Raw genomic sequence first — 15528 nt, forward strand, 5'->3', positions numbered from 1 at the left:
GGTGGTGTATATATTTAATCCCAGCACTCAGGAAGCAGAGGCAGGAGGATTTCTTGAGTTCCAGGACAGCCTGGTCTACATAGTGAGCTCCAGGACAGACAGGGCTACACAGAGAAACCCTATCTAGAAAAACCGAACACACACACACACACACACACACACACACACACACACACACACGCCCAAAGCAAATAAACTACAGTCATGTCCTGAAATGCATCAATTCAAGTGTATGATTTCAACCTTGTAAGTTTTCACTGCTATCTCTCCGGCCTAGCCAGGCCTTCTGAAATTTCTCTGCACAGCCTCCAGCAGTGTGGAGCTAGGCAAGGGCTCTACTATCCTTAGGGAGCGCGGCCCTGGACCCAAGTCAGGGTTTCCTCTAATCTTGAGCTTTATTAGTCTAGTTTGATCTTATCACAGACTCTCTTTTGGCAGATTTTCAATAATTTCTTTAGTGTTTTTATGTATGCTGCTATCTTCGGGCAGTGCTGGAGACAGAACCTAGGGCTGCACACACGCCAGTCAAGTGCTATACTGATGAGCCCCATCCAATTTATTAGCAGTGTATTTTGAGAGAGCCATGTGGGCAGTTTCCTGAAGCAGACCCAAGGACTGCAAAAACACTGAATGTAAGGTAGGAAGTCAGATAATCAAACAATGTTTTAAAGAATTAACTAAGGCATGTTGACCTGTTTTAGAAAGCCATAACTAATTTCAACTAATATCATGTTCTTTTGAATAGGGTTTGCTACTGTTTTGGGATAAATGATTATTAATACAGAACCATAGGGAGTGAAAATTTCCCACCGAAACAAATCAGAAATTCCAAGAAATTTCAAAATTAACCCTGGCAAAATAGGTCTTCATTATATATACATATAATACTGTTTGAGTTCAAACTTTCTTAGTGAGTTCCAGACCAGTCAGGACTACACAAGACTACACCCTGTTTCAGGAGGAAAAAAATACACACACACCCTTTAATGGGTGGACTCCCTTTAAACCCAACTAGTTTTCTCTTAATTTTTCAATGACAATCATGTATAAGTGCAGGAGGACAGAGAATGAAAGAATGCTAATTGCGTATTGTGTCCCACTTCTTTCCTAACAGAATTCTGACTTTACTCAGGGATGTGATCAGAAGCAAGCTCCAGGTTCTTTAATTAAAACAGCCTGTGCTTTGTCTATAAACAGGGCAATGGACGAGGAATCAAACTACCAACAAAAGGTGAAGACAGAATAAAATTTAACGAAGCATACATGAGCACATTATGACCCATGAATTAACCTTTATCGGGACTATTTTCAATTTACAAATAAAGAAACTAAAAGCTGAGGTTAAACGATTCACTGGCAATGAACGGATTCAAACCTTACCCCTTCTCTAAACTTCCGCTCTCAGTTCTCTGATAGATGCTACCTTTCTAGAAAGGCAAATAATCATTTATCTTTTGAAAACCCCAGATGCAAAGACCAAATTGTCACCAGGCACAGTGATACGTGCCTTTAATACCAGCACCAAGGAGGCAGAGGCAGGTGAACTTCTGGGAATTCAAAGCCAGCCTGGTTTTCTACATAGTTAGCTTCAGGACAGTTAGAGCTACATAGAGACCCTGTCTCAGCTGGAGAAGAGTGAACACCAGGACAGTCAGGGCTACACAGAGAAACCCAGTCTTGAAAAACAAACAAATAAAATCAATATTATCCATGCTTTTATTGTAAGACCCACCTGGCAGAATACTGTCCAAAGTGTGGGAAGCTACTACACTTTTGATTCAATTCCCAGATTCTTCGGGTGGTATCAACATATCATGAATTAATAAGTAGCGGTACCATGCCTAGTTTGTAAGTTGTTACCTTAGGCATCTTTCTTAATACAGTCCTGAAGGCTTAACATTATGTATGAGGATCAAAACAGGAAAGAAAGAGAAAAATGAAAATTAAAGTTGATAATCATTACTGCTGCTTTGCCATTAATACAACCAAAATAAAATTTCATTCTAAACAAGACTAGTCTTCATTTTCAGTATACAACAGAGCCTCAGCAGCGTCTTTCCAGTGGCGACAAAATTACATGACTAAGTTATTACATCTCAACGTTCACACTGCCAATGAATTTTCGTGTGTTAAGAAAGAATTAACAGCTTGATACAGAGTAAAGGGCTTTTGTGGAATTTCTTGAATAAAGCAGCTTCACTCTGCCCCAAATAAATATGCAAGAAATCAAATGACCTGCAAGAGACAAAGAATGAGCCACCCTGGACTGCACCATCCATCCTCAGGAGGCTCTGTCCAACACTTAAGGTGAAGAGGAGGTGGCTTAGCTTCTTCATAACCCAGAGAGGGTCTGCAGCAATCCATAAAAGTCCGGAGAAGCCATGGACGTTTGACCCCGTTCGCTCGCTGAGGTCGTGGATCACTCCTTATTTGCTAGCTCACCTCTAAGTAAATGATCGAAGCTACTGATTGCTCTGCAAACCTCCTGCTACCCCAAGTACAACAGCAATCGACCCTGTGAAGGGTTGGTAGATCCAGGAACATTCACGTAACCTTGCTGGATCACTACCACTTCAACAACCCATCGCCCCTACCAAAAGAATAGTAAGAGAGAAACACCTGTCGTACTGCCCCTCCATAGCCGTGACCACGGCGCAGATGTCCACTTTTTGTCTCGACTTGAGCTAAAACTATCTCAAAAAGGGGGGAAAGGGTCCAACTTCCCGCTAGACGGCTGACAGCAAGACCCGCGCCTTCCGACTTCCGGGTGCGCTGGCGGTCCCGCTCATCACCTCGCTTCCGGAAACGAGCCCCGCCCCCTGGCCCACGCACTAGAACCGTGCGGACCCCGCCCCTTCCGGGGGGCCGGCTGTTGAGGAAACAAGCCGCGGTCCCGGCCTCTGCCTCCGCGCCCACTTACCGCAGCGTCAACCCCAGAGTTACTTTCGTTTTCCGAGGCCGAGCACCCCGGCCCAGGTGAGGAAGGACGGGCGGTGGGCGCCAGGGGCTGCGCCTCGCCGTGGCTGCCGGGCCAGGACTGCACCGGGCCCCGCCGAGGATGCGACCGAGTTCGGCGCTGCAGCGGCGCCCAGCCACGCCCGGGCTCCCCGCGGCCTGGCGCCGCGAACACCGCGCTCCTCCGAAGGCTCCGCACGGCGGTTCGACCCCCGGGAGGTGAGCGGCCCCGACACCCGCGCTCCCGCCACCTGCGCTCCCGAGACCGCTCCGGGGGCTGCGCGTCCTCCTCGACCGGCGCTCCTTACACTGGGCGGCGCTAGGCTGTGTCGGCCTCTGTCTCCGCCTCTGCTCACGCCCCGGGGCGGTGAACGTGAGCGGGAACTGGCGGACAGCGGCCGCGTTCGCACGACGATCCTGGATTCGCCTTGTTTTCCGGGTGATTCTGAGAGCCTGTCAAGAGGTGTCCATAGCTGCTGTCAGGGCGGAGTCAGCCTGGCCCGCAGGAAAGCACCGCGTGCGACCTCGGCGATCGAGAGCTGGGTATATCGTTCCTCTGCCTTGGCGGGCTGTCGAGGAAGAAATGTGATTATTTTTGTAGCCCTCTAAAATGGTAATTGTGAAATCTCAAGAAAAAAGATAAAGTGTCACTAATGGTGTCATTAAGCAGTTGCACCATAATACAACGATCACTTATTGTCAAAAGATAATTAGTCGAGAGAGGATTACAAAAGACACAAAGAAGTCTTACTGAAGCATACACAATCACCACCCTAAGAAAATCACAGCCCTTTAACAGATACCTCGCCATGCAGATAAGCATTACAAAGATACTCAATGTCATAGGGCATTATGGGAAACTCAGCTTTGATGTAAAATACTTATGAAATGTCCAAAATTTCCAACATTGGCAAATGGAAGGAATGCAAAACATCTTTATGGTTACTGTATGACTTAGCAGTTTCACACACTGGTAGTACCCAAGTGAACATAAGTCTAATGTGCAGACACATGGACCTAAGTTGTTTTTATTTTTTGTTTGAGGGTGTGCGTGCACGCAAAGCTGCACACATGTGAAGGTAGTAAGTCCAATTCAGTAGCTCTCTACCATGCGCTTTTTTTTTTTTTTAAGCAATTAAGGCTTCACTTTTAGCTTGTGGAATAGGCTAAGCTAGCTGACTAGTGAGCCCAGAAACCTGCGTGGTTTTCCATCTCTGGCATTGGCTTCAGGAGTGTCGCCATGGTCAGGTTTTTTACACGGGTTCTGGGAATTAATTTCAGGTTCATTATGTTTGCATGCTTGCTGAAGGAACTGTATTCCCCAGATCCCTGTATCGAAGTTGTGGTTTGGTTTTTCTTTTAAGTTTTTTTTTTTTTTTTGAGTATGTATACATGAGTGTAGATTCCCCCAGAAGCCATAGAACAGGTCCCCTGGAGCTGGAGTTAGAGGTGAGCTGTCCAATGTAGGTCTGCGAATGAAGCGGGTCCTCTGTAAGAGCAGTCGTGCTTTTTAGCAACCGACTCATATCTCCAGCCCCTGTATCTGAATTAATTGTTAATGGTTTATTTTATATATATGAGTGTTTTGATGGCATGTTTGTGCATTGCTTTAGTGCCTGGTGCCCATGCAGGTCAGAGGAGAGCATCGGATCTCCTAGGACTGGAGTTAATGGATGACAAGTCCTTTGCAGGAACAACCTCTGAACCATCTCTCCCAGCCCTGTATCTGAATTTTTGCAGCAGCTTTTCATAATTGCCCAAACTTGGAAGCAAATGAGTTACTTTTCAATAGCTATAGTAAATGGAATACTACTTGGCACTAGAATGAATTCTAGAATTAAAGAATTCGGGGTGTTTTTTGTATATCTCTAAGTAAGAGAAGTCAGTCTTTAAAATATGACATCCTCAATGAGGAAAGCTATGGAGATTTTGTAAGGCCAGTGGCTGACAAGAGTTTACAATGAAGAGGGATATATAAGTAAAGCACAGGGGATTTTTTTTTTTTCTTAACAGACTGAAACCATTTCATCTGACTACATGGATGCCTGTCATGGCATGCATTGGTCTGGGCACTCCAGAGTGGCAGAACCAAATAGGAGGGTGGGGATAGATTTTTTTTTTTTTTTTAAGAAAAGGGTAACCGGACTAAAATGAGAGAGACTGAAAAGTCTGGTGTGGGTCTATAAGCTGAAGACCTCATGTTGCTGGTAATGGTTCATTCTTAGACTTGAGATCTCAGAATTAGGGAAGCTGATGATGTGCCTTTATGTGTGTTGTTAGGTTTTATTACTGTAAACATCTTACTAGACCTAACTTCACAAATTATAAGTTAACTTGAGAGAGGAAGAGAGAGCCAGCAGTTCTCTGCTACCTCAAGCATTAACTAGGCTACTTGAGATGTATACCCCACGAATAAGGAGGTACTATTATATTGGTAATCTCTCTCTCTCTCTCTCTCTCTCTCTCTCTCTCATTTGCTTTGTCTTTCTAGGGATTTATCAAAACTTCTGATCTCTTAAAAAGTTAGTATTTCGTTTTCTATTTTCAGGTTCATTGACTTCTACTATCTTTTTATTTGTTTTGTTTTTGTTTGCTTGTTTTTGTTTTTTGAGTCAGGGTTTCTTTGTGTAGCCCTGGCTGTTTTGGAACTAGCTCTGTAGAGCAGGCTAGCCTTGAACTCACAGAGATCTGTCTGCCTGTCTCCCAAGTGCTGGGATTATAGGCTTGTACCATCACTGCCCAGCTGACTTCTACTATCTTTATTATTTTCTTCTGCTTGTGGTGGCCCTGTCCTTTTCCTTATTTGTTAGTGTCTTAGTCTAGTTTGTTGTTTTAAGACTTTTTTTTCTAATAAAAACATTTTAATGCTGTAACTTCCTTTAGTCTTTTTTACTCACATCTCAGATGTTTTCATATGTTTAATTTCTACATTTACTCAATTAAAATAGTATTAAGACTTTTTCTGACCCACAATTCATTGATATTATTTACTTTCCTAGTATTTAGTGTTTTTTTTTTTTCTTTTGAGACAGGGTCTTACAAAGTAAACCTGGCTGACCTTGAACTCAGAGATTTACCTGCCTCTGCCTTCTGGGTTCTGAGATTAAAGATGTGCACCACCATTCAGGCTTCCATTCTCTTTTCATTGGTTTCTAGTTTAGTTTTGTATTAAAGTAGAACGTATTTTGTGTAATTCCAATTTTAGTTGGCTGTGACTCAGGATGAATGGTGCACATGTACCTGGAAACTGGGTAATTCTGTTTTGCTGGGTAGAATGCTCCATAACTGTCAATTGGATCCAGTTGGCTCATGATATTTTTCAATAATTTTATGTTTAAAATTCCAACATTTTCAAACCTATTGATTCCACTAATACATTTAACATGGATGACTCTCAGGAGCACTCTGCTAACCAAAAGAAGCCAGACACAAAAGATGGAAAATTGTATAATATTAATATTTTATCTATTGGGCATTACAAAAAGATCTATGGTAACCCGGGACTGGGATGAAAAAAGAGACCATAAAATTGTGGAGAACTTCCTAAGGCTTGTTTCAGAAATAGTGCGGTTAATAAATACCCTGCTCAAAGTTGTGGACATTTTGCTATGCTCATGTTGTCTTTATCTTACGTTTTATCTGTTGTAGGGAGGGGCTGCTTGTTCTTCCCGGTGCCTGGCTAGCTTAGCCCCAAAATAACCACACAGAAATTGTATTAATTAAATCACTGCTTGGCCCATTATCTCTAGCCTCTTATTGGCTCACTCTCATATCTTGATTTAACCCATTTCTATTAATCTGTACATCACCACGTGGGAAAGATTCAGCATGTCTGACTCCGGTGGCTCCATGGTGGGTCTCCCCTATCTGACTGTCTTCCTCCCAGAATTCAGTTCTGTCTTCTCTGCCTACCTAAGTTCTGCCCTAACAGGCCCAAAGCAGTTTCTTTATTAACCAATGAATGCAACACAAAGAAGGACCTCTACACCATTCATCTTCACACATTTTGCTAAGCTATTGTTTACGTCACATCTGACAAGGACAAAGATCTTTTATTGTCGCACTTTTATAACTGCTACAATGAATGTATTGTAAAGTTTCTGTTTTAAAGTCTATCATGTGAGTATGCTCTTCTGTACAAATATCAGAAAAGAAGACCCAGAACTACTGTTCAGAGATGAGTAATATCTACTTAATATCTGGGTTAGAATCTTTGATTTGTTCCTTTCCATGCAGGTTGAGACTTACTTTGAAAGCCAAATGATTTTGGATTTCATTATGGATTCTTTTGGTTGTTAGGTAGGGCTGTGTGTTAGTCAATATCTATGAGGAATGCTGCTTGTTTTGTTTATCTAGCTACCAACATGGTGAGTGTCAGGCCACACAGGTTTGATCTTTGTTTTCCATGGGCATATTTATTCAGTGGCCCAAATACTACTTTTTTTTTTGTTTTTTGTTTTTTTTTAGTTTAGTTGTCAGTGTCTTTGGCATGCTGATTTAGGTCAGTTCCATACAGATGAAGCTCTGAAATGATCCTAGATATCAATATAAACTTTATAGTGCTGCTTTCCTCTGCTTGTTTTTCTTCCTTCTGGTGGTCTACCTAGTACTTTCTGCTTCTAGGAGACTTATATTTCCAGTCTGCATGCAGAAAACTGGGGCTTTTGCTGCCCACTGTCACTTGCTTCCATAAGTTCACCCTGTTTGGAGCTAAGATAGAGGAAGAAAGAGGAAAGCAGGAAGATTTGGTTCAAGCCCTTGCCAAATTGAAAAGTTTTACGTCTTCAAGGTTTCAGCTTTTGTGGGCTCCATTTGTGACTGCAGAATTTCTATAGTCATGACCATTTCAGCTCTTATAAGGAAATATTTAATTGGGGTTGGCTTACGTTATCATCATGGTGGGAAGCATAGCAGTATGCGGGCAGACACTGAGCCAGAGAGGTAGCTAAGAGTTCTACATCTGAATTGTCAGGTAGCAGGAAAAGAGAGACTCTGGGACTGGCTTGACCTTCTGAAACATCAAAGCCCATTCCTGGTGACTTACTTCCTCCAACAAGGCCACACCTCCTAATAGTGCTACTCCTTAAGGGCCTCTGGGGACCATTTTCATTCAAACCACAACTGGTGATTGAAAGAAAATCCAAGGAACAATTTATTTGGTTCTTAATCCAGCTAATCTAGAGTTTATAGAAAGAAAGACTAGACACTGTTGTGGGACTCCAGGGACTCCAGTTTACTCTTTGAGACTGCGCTTCCTTTGAAAAATAGACAAGAATGGAAAGCAAGCCTACAGCCATTCTGGCAGGTGTAAGATGGAATCACAAAGTAGTTTTGATTTGCATTTCCCTGATGGCTGAAAATGTTGTCCATTTCTTTAAGTATTTCTCAGCCATTTGGGATTCCTCTATTGAGAATTTTTAGATCTGAACCCCATTTTTAAAAATTGGATTATTTAGTTTGTTGAGCTCTTTTTTTTTGCCTTTTAAATTGCTTTATTAGTTCAATTGATGAAAAAAGATTTCCTTCTAAACCGCATTAAATTGTCATGCTGATAGGAATGTTTAGAATTAGATGCAACAATAAAACATGTTTACATAGATAGAAACAGGTGGAAACACCGAAAGTTTACAGAAAAAGTACCTCACTAAATACCAGCTTGTAAAACAGAGGCCACTTTAATAGCTCAGTGAAAAACTGCTATTTTAAGGTATGAGGCAAAAGTCATAGTGATTGTCAGGTTCCGGTGTTTGGAAACGCCCATAAGGCCTCATCTGTTGCTCCCTAGTCTTTCTCTTGATTTCCATCACCTGCCCTACAAACTTCCCAGCATCCTCTCCCCCTTCCTTGTGCTCAACACGTCTATTTGGTATGGCCCATCGAAAATTAGGCACAAGTCGCCTGACTAGTCCCATTCTGGCATTTCCCCCGGGCTTCTTGTTTTTAACCTCTTCCAAGAGCTGCAATTCTTCTTCACGTTGCTTGGAGGCCTTCCTTCCTGCGTGGTCTTTTTCATCGTTCTGCACAGCGAGATCTTTTAAGACCTGTTGCTCTTTGGACGCCATGATTCCTGGGCCTGTCTTTGCCTTCTCCTTGGGGGCGATGCTCACCACCAGGTGCGCTGCGAAGCTGGACTCCTGGGACCTGCTCCTCCTGCTCCTGTTGTCCGCGCTGTCGGGACCCGCGCTCTGCGCCAGCAGCTGCGAGACCGGGAACAGGTGCCTGGCCGGGATGGCGGGCTGGAGGGAGTGAGCAGGGGCAGGTCCAGAGACCCGGAGAGGGGCGTGAGCCTCTTGTTGAGCTCTTAATATTTTTTGGATGTTAGTTCTCTGTCAGATGTAGTTGGTGAAAATCTTTTTTCTATTCTGTAAGTTACCCCTTTGTTCTATTGTATCCCGTTTGTCGAGTTTGGACAGCATACTGTCAGGAGTTGAGGTAAGGGTAGTTTCTTGTCCAGTGGAGCAAACTCCATATGGAAGTTCTTTGATGCCCATCATCGTCTTGGAAGTAGATTGGTGCTGTCAGGAGTAGACATGTCTCACTGTCATGGAAAGTCTTATGTTATTATATAACATCTTAAATGCCATATTCTGTAGATCTCTGAAGTGTTTGGAGACCACCTATCTACCTAAAATATATGTTTAACCTTAACACAGCTACAGGTTTGATTATTATAAAGGATTAACTACTAACCTGCATTTTTAAATTATCCTTAATAGTTTATAATAAGAGCTTTCAAGAACTAGAACTTTACATTATATTTTTTAATGAGCTGTTACAAAGGTACAGTACCTTAAGAGTAGAAACATATATACAGTATGTCCTAACAAAAATAACCTTAAATTTGTTTCAATATATAAAAATCCATACCAACATAAAATATGTGAGATAGTTACTTTTTAGTTTAAAAGTAGATTCAATAATCTACCCATTTATCCTATTATTCCCATATTTCCCATCTTTAAAATCTTTTTAGAAAAAGATCCCTGAATTTTGCCTTCTTTACTTCGTTTCCTCCCTGACCATGACAAATAACAACTTACAAACAAACCCTATAAATAATTATAAATACCCATAACCAATTGAACAGCCCCAAATCACCCATCCCACCTCTTGGTAATGTGATGTTGTATTCTTAAAATTAATTCCTGTTGTCTCAGGGTGATGGCTTCTTTAAGTGGCTCTGAGAAAATTGAGGTAATGGTCATGTCCTAGGAGAGCTAGCTGTTGTCCAGTCTTGGTGTGATGGGAAAGTGCAGGGATTATCTGAAGTCCTGGCTGGAGTAGCCTATGAGACTGGACCATCTTACTTAGCAGCTTTGAAGTTGTTCTGGATGCAGATTTTTGAAGGAACTGCAACAGAGGTATTCTGAGAGACTGGATCACCTGGGCTACTTGTCCTCATTGCTGTCTGGTCCTTTTTTCTGAAAACACACAAACTTCTAAAGGTAACACATATCTGCATTAACACAAATATGGAATGTGAGATGTGCACAAATCAGCTATTCTCTGTTCTGTGTTTGAGCAGGTAAAAGACACCTGTCAACTTTATAATTCCATTTTGACTGCATAACCGAACTGTAATATAAATCTTCATCCATGTCATATGAAAGAATGGTATTTTTTTTTTTTTTTGGTTTTTCGAGACAGGTTTTTAATAGGTCTGGAGGACTCTATAGCCAACAAGGTTTATATATCATCCAGACTAAGAGCTGTTCCTATAGTAGAGGCATCAGCATATATGTCACCTCTCTTTTAATTTATCTTAGTTTCTTCCTTCATGTCTGTAGTCAAGATTTTCAGGGTGTCATCCCAAGTCAAATCTGATATTTATTAATTTTGAAGAATTCATAGCTTTTTGTTTCCCATGGAAACAAAGACATAACCTCGTCCCCTATGTATCACATTTTCTGACTTCCATTCTTATTGTCAGACATCCTTAAAACATAGGTTAGTTTAACTCAGTAGTTTTTTTCCCCACAATCACAGCAGCTGCCATTATTTGTTCATTAGCATTTAAAAAATTCAAAGTCAATCAAGCATCCTACGGGATTCAGATGCCCTGTGTATTTCCCATCCTTATATAGCTTATTCTCTTAATATTATTTTACTCTTTCTTTAAAGACTTTATTATTGTTAAACTTTTTTTCCCTATGACTGTTTATACCCATTATTTTTCTTTCTTTGGCACCTAAGTATATTTTCAAACATACTGTATCTGTTCAAAGGTTGTCTTGGCCTAGACCTGGCTCTTTTCTCCCCCATGACTGCAGCATTGCTCTGACTGTGTGAGCCAAACCTTAAACTGCTAAACCACCCCACTTAGCTCAGCTTAGCATATGACGTTGGCAACTGGCTCCACCCCCTTCAGGTTCATGATTGCCAAGCCTTATTGGCTTGGAGCTGAATTTACCTGCTCAGGTCTGGGAAACTGTTGGGCCTGCGCTGGAGGTGTTTCTGTCTAGTGTCCCATTCTGTCTAGTAGTGCACCATTCAAGTTCTCAGCTGCATAGCAGGACCTTGCTTCTGTGTACTGTGGGTAGTGGGCTCTGTGTACATGCTGCACGTTGGATGGCAAATGTAGTTGGGCTTTCTTATTGAGCTTTCTTTGGACCACCAGTCCTCAAATAATGACAGAGGAATTTATCATTAATTACGAAAGTTTGGCCTTTAGCTTAGGATTGTTCCCAACTAGCTCTTATTACTTAAATTAACCTGTTTCTATTAATCTACATTCGGCCATGTGGCTTTTTACATCGCCTCCATTCTGTAATCTGACCCCTCCACCCTGCTGTGTCTTGCTAGCATCTCTCCCACAACTGGATTCATCTCCTGAGTTCCCCTCTCTTCCTGAAAATCCCACCTATCCTCTCCTGCCTAGCTATTGGCCATTCAGCTCTATTAAACTAAATCAGAATACTACAGACTACAGAATACTTTTTACTCAGAGTGATTGAGTATATCATAACATGAAGGGTTATTTTGCCTCAGAATTTGATAAAATATAATCCACGGTGGCAGGGAAGTCATAGTGGCAGTGATATAGGTGTCTGGTCACTTTGCATCTGTGGTTAGGACAGAGAGATGAATGCTGGTACTCAGTTTTCTTCTTTTCAGTCCGAGAGCATAGACCATAGGGTGGTACTGCCCACATTAAGGGGAATCTTTTATTCTTCAGTTAAACCTCTGAAAAAAACCCTCATGGGTAGGGATAGAGGTGTCAAGATGACAGTATTAACCATCACAAATCCACCTTTTGTCAGTTGGCACTGAGACATTGTTGTAAGCCACACTTTGGGGTTACATTTGTCGTGGTCCAGCCATGATGGGTTCTTATGTTTCAGGGTAGGGGTGCATGGATTAGAAATGTTAGGCAGAATAGACAGAGATACATAAGAAATACAGAGACATAGGATAGTACTGGGAGGAGTGAATACTGAATCCGCCGATGTTTATTTTCCATATGCTTTTATACCCCAGTACAAAAGGGGGGGGGGGAGTAGGGAGAAAGCAAAAGATTGCTGTAACATGACACAAAGGACAACAAGTACAATCACTTGTTTAAATACTTGAGACATCAAGCCATTATTTCCTGAGTAAAGCATTTTTATGTTTTGGACAGGATATATAGTGAATACACCCTAGATCAGGTATCCTGTAGGCTGAAGAATGTGTGGCTCAGCCAACAGTAGGTTTGCTAAGACTATCACTGGTCTAGAGTAATAGTAATGGAAAGTAATAGGCCACCATGGGAAGTGCAGGCAGGCAGCATTCTGAAAAGGCTCAGGGGCCAAGGGGTGTAAGGGTTGTGGTATGTCTGCTCACCACTCTGACCCAGAAGAACAAAGGTGTCATTAAGGCTTATCTACAGAGAAAGTGGCTGAAGTTAGGTTTGTTTAGGTCCAGGTTGGTGGCTGGGAAGGCTCCTTAGAGATCCTTATTCCACATAGCAGATCCCACATGTGCTGGAACTTACTTAGGGTCTTTTCTTCTTGTCCCTCCAGAATCCTCACCAAATGAAGGATACTAAATTTCTACTTGCTTTTAGAGTATGTATTAATGTAGATGGGTAGCTGGCAGGCAGTACACTTATAACTGACAGTTGTACTGTTTCTAGACAACTCTGTATGTTTTAGTAGCTAATTCAATGTGTTGAATATTGCTCAAAATACCAAGAGACATGTGGTGAATGGCTTTTCTCTTCAGAAGTCTGTGGCCTCTGGTCTCACCCTGATACTATTGCTTTTTCCTTTGTTAAGATGCAGCCTCAGAAGCTAGAGTCACAGAAGTACGGTATTCTTGGACTGGCCTGAGTCCCATGCTGAACTTACAGCTCCCTCTGGAAGTAACAAAGGTAGGAAAGAACTGGTTAGAAATCACCCCCATGGATAAATAGCACTTTAAATGTTCTTGAGAGAAAATTAAGTACCAGTTACTAAAAAGGAATCTCTTCTCAATGTAAGGACAAAATATATGGAATATATTTTCCCTGTAATTCAATACCTACAGTTTCTGATTTTTTTATTGTGGCACGTTCAAATTGTGGTAGAAAATTTGAGAAGGAAGTTTCTTGTGGTGAAAGTCTGATGCTCCTCAATTCTTCAATTTCATCCTCTAAGTAGAACAGATTTTCTTCCTTGATCAATCAATGTTTTTTTTTTTCCCACCTGTGTTCCCTACCCTTTACCTATACTTTGTTTAGGGTCTGATATTGGACTCAGTATTTCTCACCAAATTGCTTAGGGCAGTGGTTCTCAACTTTCCTAAGGCTGCATCCTTTTAACATAGTTCCTCATGTTGTGGTGATCCCCAACCATAAAATTATTTTCATTTCTACTTCATAACTGTAATTTTGCTACTGTTATGGATTGTAATGTAGATATCTGTGCTTTCCAGTTATCGTAGGTAATCCTGGTAAAAGGGTTGTTTGACCCTCATAAAGGGTTGAGAACCACTGACCTAGGTGTCATTTGACATAGGGAACTGTGTACAAGGCTTGCCTTTGGCTCTATCCAAAAGGATTCAATTGGTCAAATTTTGGAGCATCTCCTTAGAAGGCACTATTAGGTAGCTATTAATTTTTTTCTGAGGTGTGGATTTTGATTATTTTGGGGGCATCATCTTATTTTTAGTTTTGGTTTCATTTCTCTGATTAGAACTAGCTTTTAATAAATATCATTGACCACCAAAGGCCCAGTTGTGGTTGCTGTCTCAGAGGTAAGGAAAGGTTGAATGCCAGGACATACAGCTGCAGAAAGGAAACCCATTACTTAAATGTGTACAGGTGCCTATTGAAGTAAGTGTTATCCTATAGGGAGCTGGGCTTTGTAGCCCTGCTCTACCCTCTTTAGCCCATAGTAGATGTTCCTGAGGCTCCCTTTAGACTGACACCAGAGGGCAGCAGATGCACAGCCCCAAGTATTTAGGAATGTCTGTCACACTTGTTTGCTCTGGGGAGCTCTTTTGTAGCCCAAGGCACATCATGGACTAAATGCCCTTATCAGATAAATGGCACAAGTCTGGTTTTTGGAATCCACGTCTTGTCATTTCTGGAGCTGTTGAAATCTTATTCAGAAAGCTGTTATGTCTAAATTCTTTAAGAGTTAAAGTGTGAGTATGTGTGTAGGTGTCTGTGGAGGGCAGAGGTGTTAGATCTCCTGGAGCCAAAGGTACAGTGGTTTATAGGTGGCTGTGACTTGCCCAAATGGGTGCTAGGAAGTGATCTTGGATCCTCCCTAAGAGCAGTACTAGCTCCGAACTGCTGAATCATCATCTCTCCAGCCTCTGTGCCTTTATCTTGATAGTAGTTCCATAGTTTCAGGTCTTTAATACAATTTAAGCTGCATGGTGAGAGATGAAGATACAGTTTTATTCTTCTACATGTGGATATCAGAGGCTGAATTTCCCTCTTTTTCTTTGTCCAGCATCAAGTGGTTGTAGTTGCTTGGGCTTATTTCTGGATCTTCTGTTCTATTGCATTAGTCTACTGTCCAAGGAGTTTCCCTAATCTTTTAAGGGATCTCAGCTCAGGCCAAACTAGGATTTATGGCTTTGACACAAAAATATAATTTCAGGACAGGCCAGTCTGAAGCAGAACTGGCGTTTATTTTATTTATTTAGCATGTATGTATGTATGTATGTATACACATGTGTGAGTGCAGATGTGCTATTGAGTGGTGGGGCCAGGCCTTCTGCACACATAAATGTTAGCATGACTTGCAGGCAGCAGCTCAAACCATGGGCATCCACATGAGCTTCAGTGGTAAAATGGACCATAGGCATCAACACGGTCCTTGGCTTTTTTAGGACCACTGACCCACTCATGGTCCTCAGTGTCCCTTACATCAGCATGGTGCCCTGAGACAACAAAGCCCAAGGACATCACCAAGGCATCAGGCAGTGGCACAGACTGCATATGTCCACATGGCTCTCATGACCCCCAACTGTAAAATTGTATTCATTGCTACTTTATAACTATACTTTTGTTACTGTTATGAATTATAATGTAAATATTTTCCTAGATAGAGGTTTGCCAAAGGTTGAGAACTACTGGGTTCTCTAGACTCTAGAGGGTAA

The 15528-nt window shown here is 41.8% G+C and overlaps 4 protein-coding genes across 8 annotated transcripts in view; 2 read left to right on the forward strand and 2 right to left on the reverse strand.

Annotated features, from left to right (window-relative positions):
- Ripk1 (receptor interacting serine/threonine kinase 1) overlaps nt 1–3057 on the reverse strand; it is a 31867-nt gene extending 28810 nt beyond the window's left edge. For 3 of the 5 annotated variants that reach the window (XM_041632594.1, XM_041632592.1, XM_041632596.1), the window contains exon 1: nt 2921–3057. The gene's annotated coding sequence lies outside the window, so the exon portion shown is untranslated. Of the gene's footprint in view, nt 1–1732; nt 1893–2920 lie in introns of all 5 variants that reach the window. The other 2 variants (XM_041632593.1, XM_041632595.1) reach the window with 2 other exon arrangements.
- On the forward strand, nt 1202–13298 carry LOC121433957 (putative hydro-lyase KRH_21160). Its single transcript, XM_041632637.1, has 3 exons — nt 1202–1231; nt 2836–3498; nt 13212–13298. The coding sequence occupies exons 1-3, from the start codon at nt 1202–1204 to the stop codon at nt 13263–13265; spliced, it is 747 nt and encodes a 248-aa protein (XP_041488571.1). The 3' UTR covers nt 13266–13298.
- On the reverse strand, nt 8658–9231 carry LOC121433921 (protein BEX4-like). Its single transcript, XM_041632605.1, has one exon. The coding sequence runs from the start codon at nt 9015–9017 to the stop codon at nt 8658–8660; it is 360 nt and encodes a 119-aa protein (XP_041488539.1). The 5' UTR covers nt 9018–9231.
- Nucleotides 13212–15528, forward strand: part of LOC121433919 (serpin B6) — a 56947-nt gene continuing 54630 nt past the window's right edge. Inside the window, exon 1 of the mRNA XM_041632599.1 lies at nt 13212–13306. The gene's annotated coding sequence lies outside the window, so the exon portion shown is untranslated. The remainder of the gene's footprint in view (nt 13307–15528) is intronic.

This window comes from Microtus oregoni, unplaced genomic scaffold, assembly GCF_018167655.1.
Source record: "Microtus oregoni isolate MIOR12 unplaced genomic scaffold, Mior012 000042F_ref0000377, whole genome shotgun sequence".
In the NCBI taxonomy this organism is placed as follows: domain Eukaryota; kingdom Metazoa; phylum Chordata; class Mammalia; order Rodentia; family Cricetidae; genus Microtus; species Microtus oregoni.